Here is a 17,518-nt window from a genome sequence, read left to right on the forward strand (position 1 = left end):
GGGTGCCCAAACTGATGGAAGGAGCGGGAGGCAGGGGGGCCTCAGGGAAGGGGCTGGCACGGCTCCCACCCGACCTTCTGGAGAGTGAGAGGAACAGATGCTGTGACTGTCAGACGAAATGCTCCTGGCACTTTGGGAAATTGCGGAATTAACAAAAGGACAGTTGCTTTCAGGGAACGCAAGCAGGGGCGCCGTGCGCACAGCTGGGCTGGACTCTGGGGACTCCCTTTCCTTTAAAGCAAGGAGCCGGGGTCCTCCTGCCTGGGCCCTAGGCTGACTGTGGACTGGGGCGGGGTGAGGGGAGGGCGAGGCGGAGCTGTCCTAGGGGTAGAAAGAGGTCAGGTCAGAGTCAGGCCCAGGGCCAGGTCAGGCTGTACAGAGCTTGGAGTTTGGGAGGTGGCCGGGCTGTCTGGAGGTCATCTCATCCATCCTCCTGCCCCCGGGTCCAGCCCTGGCAGATGGCATCTTGCCAGCTGAGGGTCCGAACAGAGGGGCCCTCAGCAGGAATGAGAATTCACCAGCTGTTATTTGCAAGGCCCCGAAGCAGCAGCCAGCTCTCTCTGGAAGATTCATGGGCAAAGAGGCACGCGTCCGAGGATCCGCAGGGAGCCTGCACCTTCTCCTGATGGAGGGTGGGCAGTGGGAGTGGCCAGAGCTGGTCTCTCCTCATCCTGGCAGCTCACCAGCTCACTGGCCTGCGCTGGGACTAAGGAAAGTTCCGGGGAGAGCAAGCTAGAGGCAGGAGGAGTGGACTCCATGCCTCTAAAACCTATTAAAAGAATGGGAAAAGAGGACAATAAGCAATTTCCCAAGGGGAAATGGTTTTAATTGGAATGTAGAGCTAATTTAGACTCAAAGAAACTGGTTCTAATACTGCAGTGTGGAGTGCCAGGTAAATGGCAGAGAAGCAGCAGAATCTCTCCCAGGCGTCAGGGACCTGCCTGCCTGGTCTGGTGACTGAGGCTGACTGTAGTTCTCCCAGCCAGATGGTCCTGGGGCGCAGCTTTGTCCTCACTTGGCAGACCCTCTGCTTCCTTGCCCCTGGATTTGCAGTAGCCAAAGTCGAGATGAAGAGGGGGAAGGGGAGCTAGGGGCACTCTGGAGACCCTGGGTATTTGCCAGAGAGTCCCCCAAGGATACGTTCACCCCATTTATTCTGGAAGGGCACTGGCCATCCACTGAGGGTCAGCCCCTGATTGGAAGGGCTGGCAGGGCCAGAGGTGCAGCAGACAGATGCGAGGGGTCACGCCCCTCATTTGCTGAAGTGCCATCCCTCTCCCTGTCAAAAGTGTCTCCAGGGGCCAGCCGGCCCACAGATGCGCCCCAGAGGAGGGGGTGTTGAGACGGGCCTCCGCCCCTTGGCCAGCCATCCCTGGCTTCTTCCCCTTTCCAGTTTCCCCGGAGCCCTTCTAGATTGTTAGCTGGCACCCCAGGGGACAGACTTCAGATGGAAGGAAGCGGGTGTGTGTTTTGTTTTGTGGGGGGAAGTCTCTGAACCAAGAACCTATTTGGCTAATGAAGTCGTAATTACTCCCGGGCTCACTAATAGGATGAAAGCCGGAGCCTCCTTTAAAAGCCACTGATGGACCCACGAGAGTGCGCCTGACAGGTCTGGGGAGGGTCTGGGGAGGGGCTGGGGGATCGGAAATGGAGAGGAATGGATGTCAGGGTGGAGCAGGGAGGGGAAAGGGGGTTCAGAGGCTCCACCCTGGTCTGGGGTCTGCTGCGCATAGAACTAAAGTTATAGCTACATGTTCTCCAATTTAGCATCTTTAATCTCAGGATGAGATTCCTGAGAACTACCCCATCACCTCTTTCTGTCCCCAATGCCCCCAGACACAGCACAGCCCCCAGCTCGAGGCTGTGGTGGGAGGGCCCCAGATAGTCTAGGGCAGCTGAAAATCCGGAACTCTTCCTATCTGGCTCAGAATGAGTGCACTTGTAAGTCTGTGTATTTTATTAAGAATAATAAAACAAAATCATCGTTTATCTGAAATTTAACTTTAGCTGGGCAGCTTGTCGTCCTTCATCAACCCACTTTGAAAGTGCTGTTCATCAGGGCCTTTCACTTTCTCCCGGGAGTCGTCCAGGCCAAGGGGGAGCCCCGCTGCGTCGCAGTGAGGCTGGGGAGCAGCTTGTCCCCACGTGTATTCTCTGCTGGCTCCTGGTGGCCTCTGGTTGAGGTGAGGTTTATCTTGTAGCCTGTGGGTGTGGCCCTCTGTCTTCTTTTATCCACTGGTGAACTTCCGTGGCTGCCAGAACTTGGGATCCATTGTCTTGGCCTGGGCTGTGCAGCTCTGAGAATCCCACTGTTGCTCTCTGATGCTGGGTTCTCCCCACGCGTGCTGCTTGGTGGCCCAGGAGCATCTTCCCTCCTGCCCTAGCCAGGGGACCACAGGGGTGCATCACTTCGTGCTGTCCCTGCAGCCTGGGGAGAGGCAGGCACTGAGCTGCACAGTCAGATTTTTCTGATGAGATCAGTGGTGATACTTACAAATGGAACTTTTTGCCAACAACTCCCTTGCTCTGAGCTCCATTCCTGGGGCAGCAGCTCGAAAGGCGCTGGGGACACACAGGGAAGAACTGAACTGCCCGGCTTCAGGACAAGCACTAGAGGGGCAGCTTTCTCCCGGGCAGAAGTGCTGGCAGAGGCCAGTGTGCCCTTGCTGAGCCCCCTCCTTGAAGCCAGCAGGCAAGCGATACAGCTGAGTCTTCATCAACCTCAAGTCTGCATTTTTTTTCCCTAGAAAGACTCTCAGCCCTTTCAAATGCAGCCTGGTGGGCCATACTTTGAAATGTGGCCATTATTTGAAATTCCTTCCCAAGGAGCATTAGCTGATGTGGGAGGGAGGTGGGGCGGTTTCAGAGTCAGCATTTGATGCGGGGAAACTATAGAATGAGGGAATGGGCCAGGGCTTACCCCAGCCCTGGAGCTCCATGCCTGAGGTGGGCACGTAATTGAGAGGGCCACTCTGAGGACCCTGCTGGCCACACTGGCCCGATGGCCACGGGCACATCCAGTCTAGTCTGCATCCCCTGTCTGTAGGTAGCCTGCGGACCCGGCTGTCTCCGCCACACCAGCGCACAGCCCTGTGGAAAACTTGGGAGGGAAGTTGATGTGGTTCAGGACGAAGGACTTGGGGTTTGCTTTGTGCTCTCTTGGAGGTCATTGAGAGGTCTTGGGAAGGAGTTCTGACTAGCTCCCGTGAACCTCGGAGCTGGTTGCGTGGGTGAGGTTGCATGGAGCTCTGTCCATCCGCCTTCCCTCGGAGAGGGGCTGTCTGTGGGAGGCTCCCATCCCACGCCTGTGGCCTGGAAGGCAGCTTTCTCCTGCGCTTCACTGTGAGACTCGGTCTCCTCGGCCTCTGGGAAAAAGACCCATGGAGGTTCCTACACCTAATTAATTATTCCACCTGGACTTGCGAGAGCTCATGGAGGGGACGCTGACAGAGTCTTGTCCTGTGGCCCTTCTCCCTTGGAACGAAGCTAAGCCTTGTGGATATCCAGCCTTACTCCCCTGTGCCACGTGTGTAGAGGGTTGTGCTGGGCGCTATGGCCAGGCTGAGGCTAGACCAGGCAGGAGGAAGGGGAAAGCTGAACATTCTTTTCTCGTAAATGAGCGTGGGTTCCTGGGCTTGGAAGAGTCACAGGAGCACTTTGGGGCTTCGGGGACGTTAGTTAATGGGGCTGTTGAGGAAACCTCCAGCTCTCAATACTCATCACGGACCCTTCCATCCGGCCACTTGGAACGTGGTAAACTTGCTTCCAGGAGGACAAATACTGCCCCCCGGCCCCCGCAGTCAGTCCAAGCCACTAGCTGGGCAGTGAACGCAGCAACACAGACAGCTTGGGTACCAGTGGACTCCCCCTTGTCCTGTGGGGACCACTGATAAGTCAGTGGATTATCCCACTGTGTGAGGTACAGGCCTGGGTGCCACGAGGCACAGGAGGGTGAGGTGTTGGTCCTGCCCCCAAGAGGGTTGTTGACTGGCCGGGCGTGGAAGAGACCACTTTGGAGTTCATGCCGAAGGCCAAGGGGCAGGGGGAGCGGCAAGAGCAAGAGGAGTTCAGGGAGAGACGGCCTTGGGTGCCGAGGTAGTTATGAAAGGTGGGATTTGAGCCTGCCAGGAAGGGTGGGGAGGACTTTTGAAGGAAGAAGTGGAGGCCAGGGAGAACATTCTAGGATGCAGAAGAAGGGGAAAGTATGAGAGATTCACTCATCAAAATTTAACAAATTATTACCTAGTGCTTACTATGCATCAGGCACTCTTAGAACTTTTCACATTTCAGTGGATTCTGTCCTTACAACAACCTTTGAGGAAGCTACAAGTACAGCCCCTATTTCACAGATGAAGAAACAGGGGCAAAGAGAGGCTAAGTAACTTGTCTGAGGTCACACAGCAGTGCCGACCTCCCCGCAGGGTCCTGGCTCTTCCTCGGTGCTCAAGGCCACCTCGGAGAAGGAAGAGCGCCTATGGCTTCGCTGCCCCTCACCAAGCGACCATGACCTGCAAGGCAGCACGACCCTCCCCTGGGCTCTCCTGGGTGGAGTCAGGAGCCCGAACGTCCTACTACAGCAGAGTGGAGTCGTAAGGGGAGAACTGTCCCCGGGTGTGTGGGAGAGCTGGCAGGGGCTGCCCGGGCACGATGCCTTCGAAGCACAGACTCTGGGCTCGTCCTTCAGAGAGACGCCCGCTCACACCTGAATGCAGTGGTGGAAGCGGAGTTGTAGAGTCGGACAGACCCAGCAGCTGGCTCTGGCTTTGTCAACTACCTCGGGCGAATTATTCAGCCCCAGGAGCCCCCGGTTTCCTGGAGTCGGTAGGATGTAAAGCTACCTGCGTCAGACGGCTGGTGTGAGAGTTAGCAGAGATAATTAGCATAAAGTGCACTTTGCCCTGCCTCACACAGTCTGCGGCATCAACATTATTAGTTCCCCTTCTCCTCCAGTCATTAAATGCATTGTGGCCGAAAGACCATCTGGTGCCCTCGTGCCTCTTTGACGTAAATGTGTATTGCCTCTTCGGTGTCACTCCCTGCCAATTCCATGGTCTGTGAAAGTCAAAGTCACTCCCACACTTTTTGCTGATCCCTGGGGCCCTGTTCTCTGACCCCTACATTCTCTGCTGGTCTCCGCTTCACCCTGCATTAATTTGGACGTAGACCTCACTGACTTTGTTAGTTTGTGTAAAACATCCATCACACGAGGCAAATGTATTAACTGGGTGGACTGACTGACAGTTTGGGGGCCATGGGGAAGGTCACATCGCACAGTGCCCATCGTTCTCATTGAAGTCTAGTGGTCCTCCGACTTCAGCCTGGAGGATTGTTAAAACAGATCACACGGTTTCTTATACACACACACACACACACACATATAAATATATAATCTTTATTTATTCATTTTTTATTTTTAGAGAGAGGGGAAGGGAGGGAGAAAGAGAGGGAGAGAAGCGTTGATGTGTGAGAGAAACGTCCACTGGCTACCTCTTGCACGGTTCGCAACCGGGACCCTCCGCAGCCCAGGCCCGTGTCCTGGCTGGGAACTGAACTGGGGACAACACTCTGCCAACCGAGCCACCCTGGCCGGGGCTGGATTCCATAGTTTCTCATAGGGTAGACTGATGGGGGCTCTAAAATTTGCATTTCAGAAGTTCCCAGGTGATTCTGTGCTGTCGGTCTAGGGATTGAACTTGGAGAGTCACTACTCCCATCTTACTTCTGTTGGTCCCTGCTTCTCCTCTGCGCCACTGGTCCCCGTTGCCCAGGAGTTCCGGAGTCCCCGCCCTCTGTGGTACGGGACTCATCGCTGCTGCTCTGGCAAGCTCCTTCCCAGAGCGCTGCCTGGGCCCCTGCTTCAGCCTCGTTAGGGGCAACCATGATGTTAAATATATACTGATGTCAACATAAGAAACCTCCGGACCTGTAAGAATTTTCATGAGTTTATTTGAGCCAAACTGACAACTGCCAGGAAGCAAAACCCCAACAGTCTGAGAACACACTCCGGAGAAGCAGAAGCTTTGCACTTTATCTTATACAGATCAAAAGAGAAGACATAGGGAGTTCCATGAAATCCATTGGTTATAGATCAGGGGGGCGGGAGAAAAAAAGCGAGGGAGGCGACCCCTGGGTTTGGATGAAAAGTAAAATGATAGACACACACTTCTTTTACACGACGTGGGAGGAGGGGTAGTTAGCAGTCAACAACTTCCACGGGAACAATAGCAGCGTGCGGGGGCTCACGTTCCTCTGGGGCGTGCCTGTGCTTTGAGGGGTCTGGAGAAGGGGACACCTGAAATCCCAAACGTGTGTTATCCTGGATGCACAGAGACAACAGACAGGCTCAGTTAAGGTAATGACTGACCCCGTCAGGGAAGATTCTAGCCTAGGACGTGACTGTCCGCCGTGACCTGCCTCCAGTGAGAAAGCTTTTAACTTCAAACCATCCTGTGTGCTTACTTTGGGTCTTTGAGTGTGCAAGGCCATCATGCAGGCCTCCCCTGAGCTTGTCAGGTTTAGTACATGGCTCCTTATGTATGTATGTATGTATGTATGTATGTATGTATCATCCTCACCCAAGGATATTTTTTTCATTGCTATTTTAGAGAGAGAGGAAGGGAGAGAGAGAAACATCAGTTGGTTGCCTCTCATATGTGTCTGGACCGGGGATCATACACGTCCAGACTGGGGGTCGAACCTGCAACCTAGATACATGTCCTGACCAGAAATCGAAACTGCAGCCTTTTGGTTGTGGGACGACGCTCCTACCAGCTGAGCCATACCAGCAGGGGCGGCCTGTGGCCTCTCCTGGCCCACACTTGGTAATTTTGTGGGTTTCAGGGTGAACTTCTCCCCTGCTCTCTGGCACAGCTCATCCTCTGTGAGGTTGAGGGGTCCGAATTCCTGTTCCCACTGAGTGTGGGGAAGGTGAGCTCCTACTGAACCCGAGCCAGGGCTGAGAGTGTTCTCGAACCAGACTGTTTCCTGGTTGACACAAAGCCACACTCTTCTGCTGTGGGGTCTGGGGCTGATCAGCAGCAAGTTCTAGGGAGGAGGTGGGGGAGGGGGGCGCTGCGGGCTGGGCAGTCGGGCCGCAGCTGTGGCTCCAAATTGCTCTGCGGCCCAGTGCCTGGCCTGTGCTCCAGCAGGAGCTGACATCAAACAAATGGGCTCTGATGCATTAAGTGGGGAGGAGGAGGCGACCGTGGGCCCTCCCCTGCCTTCCTCCACCTAATGCGGGCAGGCGGTGAGCAGCGGAGGCCGCCTCAGTCAGAGGGGCTGTAACGAATGCCCAGATTCCATCCCTTTGGGGGCAGCTGGGCCAGGGAGGGTACAGCCTTCACTCTTAATAAAGATTGGAGATGATGGTCCCCTCGCACCCGGTCGGTTAATCCAGCTCTGAGCTGGAGATTAGCATTTCTAATGGGCTGGGAGGCGCAGCCTCCGGGAAACAGGGATGAGGGATGACAGGCGTCCTGGGGGTCCCTGGGGGTCCCTGGGGCTCCAAAGAGAGGCAGTGCTTTGTTTGGCCTCCGTGGCGCTGAGGTCGGCTTTCTTCAAATAAGAGGCTCGCTTGTCTCTTCACTTCTGTCCCCGAGTCATGCCTCCTGCTCCAAAATTGGGCCAGCGAACCACCCCCCACCCCTGAAATGTCATGTCCAAGTCCAATGTCCACATATCCAACACCCAAAGAGGGTGACACAAGAGTCTTGAACCCACCCAGCTACTGCTGTCAAAGAACAGTCGTCTCACGTTCATTTGGTCCTTGCTCTGTGCCAGGTACTGGTCTGTAGGCAGAGATGAAAATAAGACATCTTATGCTCAGATGTCCACACAGTAGTGAAAAAAAGAAAACAATTGTATGCCTACACCCTGTGAGAGACATAAAACAGGCGTTCTGGGCATAGTGAGGGGATCTAAACCAGACCTGGCAGGTGTTTCTGAGTGTCCTTGTGCTCGTCATACCAGATATCAGGGGAGACTTCCTGAGACAGTGTCACCTGAGCTAATTGCTAAGATGTGACCCAGCGCAGGGGCCACAGCCTGCCCTTGAGGAGCCCAAGAGAAATGATCCATAAGGAGAATTTGGAACGAGAAATAGGAAGGAGCCTGGAATCATGGTTGTGACGCCTGGCTGTGAGCGTCCACGCCAGTGGCTGCGAATTATCCAGAAGAGCAGGGGTACAGAAGGCCAAGAGGATGCTGTTCCAAGCAGACCCGCCTTTGGGTCACAGTCCAGTATTGAACCTGAATTCATCTGAGCACATGTCCCTGGCACTGAGACACTGCACTGGCTTATTTGACTGTCTCCATGGCAGTCGGAGCTTCCTGAGGACTGGAACTTTATCCTGCACATTGTATGTCATTAATTGGCAGAGTCGGTTATTAATAGGTGCTTTTAAGTTGAATTAAGTTGCCAAAGCTGAGAATTAGAGAAAAGCACTGCCCATCGGCCGGAGCTAGAACTAACTTGGAACGGCTGGAGTGTGGGATATATGCGGGAAGTGGTGAAAAACAGGGCTGCAGGCATGAGGGTCAGGTCGTGAAAGGTCTACGGTGCCAAACCAAGGAGCTCAGAGCTCATCCCACTGCAGCAAGCTGCAGGTTTCCAGTAGAGGAGCCACGCGCCGGGTCGGCATCGCAGCTGCTGTCGGCTGCAGTTACAAGGGCAACAGGCCACACAGGAGGCAGGGAGACTAACTCAGGACGAGGGCTTGGAGTCATGGTGGGACAGTGCACATGGACACTTCGGAGACCGTGAGCTTGACAGTGAAGAGAAAGGGTGTGTCTCACATTTGAAGGTGAGAATAGAAGAGTGAGAGGTATGTGTAACGTACCCAAAGAGTTACCCAACAATTCAGACCTGGAAATAAAGTCTTTTAAAAAACTATTTTATTTATTTATTTCTAGAGAGAGGGGAAGGAGAAAGAGAGGGAGAGAAACATCAGTGTGTGGTTGCCTCTCTCACACCCCGTACTGGGGACGCAGCCCACAACCCAGGCATGTGCCCTGGCTGGGAGTTGAACACGTGACTCTTTGGTTCACAGACTCGCACTCAATCTACTGAGCCACACAAGACAGGGCTAAAGTCTCATTTTAATAAAGCAATAAACCCCTCAGGGCTCCATTCTGAGGACTTTTGAAGGGAGAGTAACCACAGGTAGGTCGTATAGTCACTTGGTGGTTCTTTGTTTAAGAGAGTTGGGTTTGCGTTTTCAGGGAAACCCGTTTGCCCCTTCACCCCCAGTACTGCCTACAGACCATCAGTTATCAGAGCCTCCTCCCAGCGCCCCCACCCTGAGGACAGGGAGCCACATTGCCGGGGTCACTCACTGTCCTTCCTGCCCGGGCGGCACTCCGGGGCCACTCCTCAGTGAGAATTAGCACACCTGTAGCCCCCCGACCGTAAGTCACAGGTGCAGCGAGAGGCGAGCAGTCCCTCTCGACCAGCAGCCCCCGCTGCTTCTCCCCACTCCTGGTTGCTTGTTGCCTGGCAGCCCTCTGAGTCTACTGAGAGGGGCTTCGGCCTGTCGTGAGTTTTGATGATGCAGCCAGATGAGGCGTCTTCCGTGCCAGCACACAGTCGCGGTGACTCGGGGTCTCCACGGCCGTGCCCATCCCAGTCCCCCCACGACAGAGCCCCAGAGGCACTGCTGTCCGACGCCCGGAGGAACCTTGGATTTGTTCCTATCGTTCGCCCCTGACATCCCTCTCCCGCCCACCAAGGAAGCGAACATATGCCCAGAGTCCATTGTGAACAACTTTTATTATACGTTTAGTGTTCTCTATACAAAAGAAATCAGGTTTTTTTACAGTGATTCAAAAAAAAATTCTGAATAATTTGGCCTTTTCTTTGCTCATGCAGTCAGTTCATAAGTCCATGTATTAGATGGTCCTCCATGGCCCAGACGTCTTCCCTGCTGAAGGTCGCGCGTGACACCCTCAGGAACGTGCCTGTCGCTAACGATGTTGGTTAATGCAAAACAACTCACAAAAGGAAAGAACACGATGTGAGAGGGGTTAAAACAACGTCTGCCACAGTGAGTTAAGTATTTAACCAATGGGGAAAAGATCGGACGTGTGGTGTGCACACAGGTGAGAAGGGATGGAGACACTGGGGAAACATTTTCCCACCGAAGGGAACAAACGGGGACGGCCCGGCGTGGGTTGGGGTGGGACCAGGACAGAAGGCGCACGTCACAGGCGACTGACGCTACGGCCCAGAAGGGCTGTGAGGTTGGCCAAGAGCTGGCAGGTGGGCAGAGGGGCAACACTGACCGAGGACGTGGCACTAGGATGAGAAAAAGGAGCAGCAGGGCAGGGTCATCTGATCTGCATCGTTTTAGAAAAAGAAACAGCGGTGCACAAAATTCCGGGTCGCTTGTCCCGGATTTCGTGTTATTGCTTCACTGAAGTCCGTACATGTGCTGGACCGCGGCCCGGTGGACCCCAGCGCGGCAGGGCCTCACGGGTGGAGTGGACAGGGAGCCCCTTACACCCTCACTCCGAGGGGCACAGCGTGCTGGGGGGCCGACGTGCGACAAGTCCAGGCTTCACAGTGACAAACACCAGCCACCTCACCACCCTCCTCCTGGCCTGGGTCTGCCCTTCACACCACAGGCTGGCACACTGACTGACCCTGGACTCAGAAGAATCCTTTGTGTCTTTCACTTTGGGAGGATATGGGCGTGTGGCGAAAGGGGCGAAGGGGTACCGAGGGGGAACCGAAGGACAGAGTTGAGTAACACCTCTGTTTCCAAGGAGGCAGCTGGAGGAGATGCAAGAACACTAGGAAAGGAGTCATGGGGCCCGGGCTCAAGCCCTAACCTCACCTTCATTTACTGGCCGTGTGACCCTGGCAAGTCCCCTTCGCCTGTCCGGATTTTAGTGCCCCTGTCTGCAGGATGAGTCGCTTTAGTCAGATCAGCCTGGATTCCTTCACGTGCTGAACTCTGAACCCGATCCCATGCTAGATGTCTTTTCATCTGTTTCACGGGCGTCCTTACCATTATGGAACATCCACTTCACACTAACACGCTGGCAGAGGAGCGCTGGTTACGGTGCGGCTTCCCTGGGTGGCTGTCCTCCTTCCCCTCCGACCCTTCTCTGCACCTGTCTCAGGAGGGCCTGTCCCCAGCGGGGGAGGGAGGCTGGGGCTGGGCAGGCTGGGCCGCCCGGGAGCTGCGCTCCGCCCAGAACACTGAATCTCCTGACATGTCAAGCTCTGTTTTGTTTGACTCTGACTTTAAAAAAAATCAGACGCCTCCTATACACTACTCCTAGGTCGCCCTTCGAAGCTCAACCAGGATCCACAGGGGATTTCTTTCTAGGGGCCCTGACTGTGTTTGGTGGATGCTCCCGGAGTCGTGATCAAGGTGTCATGAGGGAGGAGCACGCTCTGTGCCTGTATCGCAGGCACCTGCCACCCTCCCACTGAGAAGGGGCTCCGTGGCGCCAGCCCCTGGGGACCAGACTCCCAAGGAGCCTCGCCTCTTCAGTGTCAGCCAACAAGCCTTGTAAAGGCAAAGCCAGAACATGTCGAACCTTCATTCCTTCAGTCACGGGGCTGTTTGTGCTGCTCTGGGACGTGGCTCCGATTTGCAAAGGGCCCCAGGAGCCTTAAAGAGACACTGCTTGTGCTGTTCCTGGGGAAGGTTCACTCTCCTTTGCATCAGACTTGTTCTCTCTTCCTGTCGCCCTCTGGAATCGCCCAAACCGGCCCAGCCCAGGCAGCCTTTCCTGTGCCCTGAATCGGGCGATGTGCCCCACACAGCCCTGCACACCTCATCTCAAGCGGGCCAAGGTGTGGACTTGGCCCCTCCAAGGCAACGCCATACTCTGCGTCATTCCTTCTGCGTAGCCGTCCGGCAACGTGGCCTTGGTCTGCTGTGCGTGTGCCCACGTGCGGCTGAGCCCTTGCGAGGATGCTGGGTGCAGGTGGGGAGAGGTAGTCCCTCAGCTGAGAAAGCCAGATACTCTTGGATCTGTTTCTATCCCCTTGCTAAGGCCAAGCACGTTCAGGAAAACGATGAAGCTCTCTGGTCCCAGGTGGCAGACAGCTCTTGCAGGTGAGCAAGGCTGGCACTGTCGGCCACTCAGGCAGGCGGGCCCTTCTCCAGATCTGGTTTGCTAGGAAAGGGGTGGACCAGACCCTTCCAACACCTCAGGGCAAAGGCAATGGACAGAGGAAGGAGCCAGTTTGGTTTTCCCTTTAGCTTAAACTCAACCCTCTCCTCAAAAGCAAGGTAGGAAAGAATAGGTCCCATTCTTCACAAACCAAGCAAGGCAAGTGGTGGCTGTCCCCTGGCCCTGCAGTGGCAGGCTCACCAGGCACTAGCCTCTTGGCTCCTCAGGTGGGGCCATGTCCCTCTGTGGAGAGTCATTCAAGGAGGGACTGAACAGGGGAGACTGAGGCACCAAAATACAGACAGTTTAAGCCCCTTGCCCTGGGGGCAGAGCAGAGGCTCAGGAGGCGGGGCTGCCCCTCCCCCGCTGCCCCCGAGTTTCGATGCCCTGTCTTGCCCTGCCTGACAGACCAATTCTCCCTCTGAACACTGTCCCTTCCAGCCTGGGGTCCCTGGAAGCTCGCATGCTTAGAGTGCTCCCAAGCAATGCCACTGTGTTCCAAGACTCAGGTCCAGGACTGGCAGGCCCAAGGGGGGCCACGCCTGACTCTTCACTATGGCACCCATGGCTCCGAACCCGGCTCATGCTGGATTTTCGAGGGCAGGTGCTGGGCAGTCACCGGACAGACGAGGGCAAAGGAAGCCACAGCTCTTGCCCCCAGGTGTGCACAGCAATGGAACTTCTAGTCACTGTGAGATAACCTGTACTTCTCCCCCCACCACCTCCAGCCTGATCCCCCAGCCGGACAGGGTGAAGTGCCAAAGGTACCACCCTTTTCAGCACTGGTGGGCATTTTGGGGGGTTGCTTGAGAGCCCCGGCTGGCGGGGAGCGTGGGACAATACCGCTGTCCTGCTGAGCTGGGCGGACCCTGGCAGGTGCTATGAAAAGCGGACTTCCTTCTTCCAGAGGGCTGCCTCCCTAACCCTAACCCTGCAACCCACACGCCTCCCTAAGTACCTGCCCCCTTTGCTTGGGAACAGCTTGTGTCTTCAGGCCCAGGTGTGCTCCCACCTGCCAGGAGGGTTGTGTGGCAGGCTCCCGATGGGGCCGACAGCGCTGTCTTCACACACCACGAGGGACGGCGTAGAGCCGGGCAGGATGGGAACCAGGAGCAAAGACAGGTCGCCGCCCCCTGGACCCAGTGGCGGCAGAGGCCCTCCCCTGGTCACCAGTGTGCAGCAGACCTTCTAGAGGCAGGGGAGGGGTATGGGGACTTCTCACAGTCCTTCTTGCCCTAAGAGGCTGTTTCAGTGCAATGAAGTTCACTAGTGTGCAAGGTGCGGCACGGACTCAGGGCCCGAGAAACTGCCTGCCTTGCACAGATCCAGTGTTTTCCGAAAAGGCCGGTCTTTCATCCGGCTCACAGGCACACTTCCCCGACAGTCCCTTCGTGGACCCTGGGCCTAGGCTGCAGGAATGCCCAGCTGTGTCCAGGTACAGGTCAGAGCAAAGCCAGGGAATGGGACCCCTGAGCTCACTCTCCTGCCCCTTGCCATCTACCTGGTGCCTGTCACCATGAGAGATCTGCTCCTTGGGCTTCTAGGTAGTGAACCTGACCATGGCTAAGGCCAAAGGACAGTTACTTGCTTTCAGGTTCAAACAATGTAATTGGCTGAGCTTTGGGCTATGGTTTCATGCCTGCAGGCAGAGTATGTATATCTATGGGCTTGACCTTCACTGACTGCTTACTAAGTGATACAAGCACTGCTAACACCTTTGTGGCTTCACACGTGGCAAATGATGCTTTCAAAAAGTCTCTGAAGGACTTAGCTCTGTTCCCGCCCAGGTCCCCTGGCAAGCATCCGGAGACCCAACTCAGAGGCTGTCTGTGGCAGGTGGCCCATTACTGGGGTCAGCTTCCCCCTCCTGAAATTGATGCTAGCTGAAGCTACAGGACTACACTTGGGCTCAAGATCTCTCTCCTCTGAGACTAGGTACCTTTGGTTTCAAAAGTGGATTAGGTGGGGTGGATGAAGGCCGCGCCTTCGGTCACTGAGAACTGCAGGTCTGCGAGTGTCTCCACCTGGGGCAACGGTTGCAGGGCTTGTCAAGTGGTTGCTTCTGGTTCTGCTGTGACGCTTGCATAGGCCGCCTCGTTTCCCTTGAGACAGACGTTGTTGCTGGAGGCTTCGAGGCTTGCGGGGAGGGGCTGGGAACCTGGGAACTGCAGGGACAGAGCAGAGTTGCGTAAGGCATACGAAGAGCGCTGAGTCGTCCAGGCCAGGCTTCACCACCCTGTTAGGGCACCGGCCCTGCCGGGTTGGACAGGAAAGGACGCTGGCTCCATCTCAGCCTCAGGGCGGCAGGGCCCTTCTGCACAGGTCCAAACTCGATGGAGGCGATCGAAGAGATGGCGCCTGCTGGAGGTGAAAGGGGCGCAGTGCTTCACACTCCAGGATACACCAGCAAGGCTGTTGTATCACAGGGCTCCATCTTCTTGAGGCAGCGGCGCCGACCCCTGACCAAGCGGGGGGCACCCTCTACTCTGGATGGCAGTCGGTGTGGCCCTCACTCCTACACCCTGAGTTTCACTGATGGGGAAGAAGGAGTCCAAACCCAGTCTTTTTCTCCTGTCTTGAGGCGAGTGTAGCTCCCCAGGAACCAGACGCCTGATTTTCTGCTGCTTGAGGTACCAGTCACTGGAGTTGGAGCCCCTTTCACCAGTGCCCGTGCTTGTGCCCTGAGCTCCTTCGTCAGAGTCGATGCAGCTCCCATTGTGGACACTGGAGGGTGGGGCGGGGTAAGAGTGAGGAGCAAGAGGGAAGCCCACCTCCCAACTGAGCCAGAGAGAGGCGGGGTGCCCTGTTCCCGCCCCCTGCAAAAAATACTGTCATTTTCCCAGAAAGGAGCCAAGCCCAGCTCAGCAAGTGACAAGGCCGAGGTGGATGGGTTGTGGGCACCGGGAGGCATATGGCGAGAAAGGCATCCTTCGGAAATACATTGGCCCGGTGTGGTTTGAATACTGCAGCTTTTCTCTGTGTTTTTATGGACCAAACTTTTTTGCCTATCTTTGCAGTTTTCAGGGGGCGGATAATCCACCTAATTTTTTCCAGGGGTATTTCAAAAGGAAAATAAAATGGAGACATTAAGTCTGGAGAAGATGCATAGAGCAAAAATAAAGACAATGAGAAGTACCAGAATCAACAAAAATTGGTGAGTGTGTGTCAAGGTCAAGGGCAGGCAGTGTGGGAGAAAGGCTTAGGGTGCCTGTGAGGCTGAGCAAGGGGCTTGGGCTCCCTCCAGCTGAGCTTGGCCATGGGTCTAGCTCTCCCACACAGGTGGCACCGGGCGTGTGGGGTCATTGGGAGGGGGCTTGTGGTTGGCTGGGTGGTCAGTGGTCCTCACAGCTTGGCAGACCCCCATGTTGTGCCCTTGTCCCTGAAGGTGGTGGCTCTGTCCCCCCCCATCTCTTCTCTTCCCACTTGCAAAGTAGTGGCGGTGCCTGGGGGGCTCCGTTAGGCCAGAGAATAGATGGCGTTGACGGGTGACGTGGCCTCCGAGCTCTCGTTGCCTTCGGTCTCCTCCTTGTCCTTTTTGACGGTGTACTGGCCAATGAAGGAGCCGTCCTCATTGAACTGGCCCTCGCCACCCTCGCCGTAGTCCACCAGGCTGTCGTCGCTCTCCTGCTGCTTGATGGTGCCGTCCAGGGATGTCTGGCTGCCCTGCAGGGGCTTGTTGTCCTCGTCGCTGGCCAGAGAGAGACGGAGGGTCAGGGCCCGGCCCGGCCCGGCGCCGCCCACACCCAGGCGGGTGGGGCAGGGCGCTGGCCTCTTGCCAAGCACACACACACTACACGCACTACACCCCTCAGAGAGGACAGGACCTCAGGGACTGCCCAGTCCAGCCAGCTCTGCAGAAGGGGAGCTGCGGCCTAGAGGACAAGCAGCACTGCTAAGGGAGGTGGCAAGTTGGTGCAGAGCTGGGATGGGAGCCCACACTGGGGACTCCTGGTCTGCGGTCCTCTTCATGTGGCTGGGCCACTCTCTGGGGGGACGGACGGACAGGGGACTGCCTCCTAGAATCAGGGAGGGCCAACGGCTGTGAGACCAGGCAGAGCGGGAGTCAGAATGGAGGTCTAGCCACCAGTGTGTCTAGAACTATTGCGTAGTTCTGTGGCCTTGGAAAGCCCTCTCACTGGATCTCAGTCTCTCCATCCGGAGTGGTTGGACTAGTAATCTGTGACCTGGTCTGCAAAGGCTCTGCCCTTGCCAAAAAGCCAGGGTCTGGGCCTTAGAGAAACCAGCCTCCGCGTGCCCCGCCCCATCCCCGTCTGATGCCATTTCTCTCAGCTCTCTCTCTCTGGTTTATGTACAAAACAGATGCTGTTGCTCTGTGCCTGGCCAGTGAAAGAGGGTATGATGTGCAGGTAATAGGTGAGACCAGAGGGTCTGGCCAGCTCCCTCTGAGGCCGCCAGGTCCTGTCCCTTATCTCCTCCTGGGCCAGGGTGTCTGGGAAGCTGGTAGGTAGGCAGCTACCCACTGTGCCTGCCATGCCCCCAGCAAATGAGATGCCCAAGTGGGCTGGGCGCCTGCTCAGGTACCTCATCCCGTCTCCTGGCTGGAGAATGCTCTGCCCTTTCAGCTCAGAGGGTGGCCTGGGTGCTGCTGGCCGTACTTCAGAGGGGAAACGAGCTCCTGGGTAGGAGGCAGTGGGACCAGCAGTGAGAATCTGGGTCCCGGCAGGCAGGACCACAGTGGTGCCAGGTGGTCTGAGCAGACACACTCTGCCCTAGGCTACCCTCAATACTGGGCATGTGGAAAACATTATACTGGGCAGTGAGGCTCTGGCTTCTAACAGCAGTGCTGGGCAAAGACAGGAGAGGGCTGAGGGCAAGAGCTGGAGGAGCTGGGCATTAGCAGATGGAAAGCCATTAGCCCACTGCCCACGCCACAAGTGAGCACAGCCCCATAAATGCAGCCTGACCGCATTCTCCAATGGCAGCACTGTGGGAGATGCGTGCTGAGTGCAGGCTGTGGGTCCATGGGGTTTGTTCAGGAAGCGGAACTCACCTTTTGAGAACTAGCAGATTTTTTTTAAATGTAAAGGTCTAATTGGCTTTATTGAGTGATTCATGAATGGGGCTGCATCCCTTCTAGCAACTAGAAGGGTGCCCCCAAGAGTTGGCAGATTCTAATTACCAGGCTCCTTACCCCACCTGGGAGGCTTTTTACCTGCGGTCCTTCCCAGGACCCTCCGGCCCACCTGCAGAAACAGGAGGATTGTGTCTTTGTGATTTGAGGGAAGCCCAGGAACCTAAGCTCAATGCAAACGCTGGACAGGAAAGGGCTGGCGCCATCCAGACAGGAGGCAGGTGAAAAGAGGACAGACCTTTCTGACGGGAAGCCTGAGAGAAACCGGAATGACTGGGGAGCCCTGGTCTACCTCCTGTG

At 56.0% G+C, this 17,518-nt stretch overlaps 1 protein-coding gene across 5 annotated transcripts in view; it reads right to left on the bottom strand.

Moving 5' to 3' along the window:
• Positions 1-9,747: 9,747 nt before the first annotated feature.
• NFASC (neurofascin) overlaps positions 9,748-17,518 on the bottom strand; it is a 191,583-nt gene continuing 183,812 nt past the window's right edge. For all 5 annotated transcript variants that reach the window (XM_037155368.2, XM_037155363.2, XM_037155362.2 and 2 more), the window contains one exon: positions 9,748-15,814. In XM_037155368.2, coding sequence (XP_037011263.1) covers positions 15,583-15,814 — 232 coding nt within the window. In that variant the 3' untranslated portion in view covers positions 9,748-15,582. The remainder of the gene's footprint in view (positions 15,815-17,518) is intronic.

This window comes from Artibeus jamaicensis, unplaced genomic scaffold, assembly GCF_021234435.1.
Source record: "Artibeus jamaicensis isolate MK-2021 breed Jamaican fruit bat unplaced genomic scaffold, CSHL_Jam_final contig_475, whole genome shotgun sequence".
NCBI classification, from domain to species: domain Eukaryota; kingdom Metazoa; phylum Chordata; class Mammalia; order Chiroptera; family Phyllostomidae; genus Artibeus; species Artibeus jamaicensis.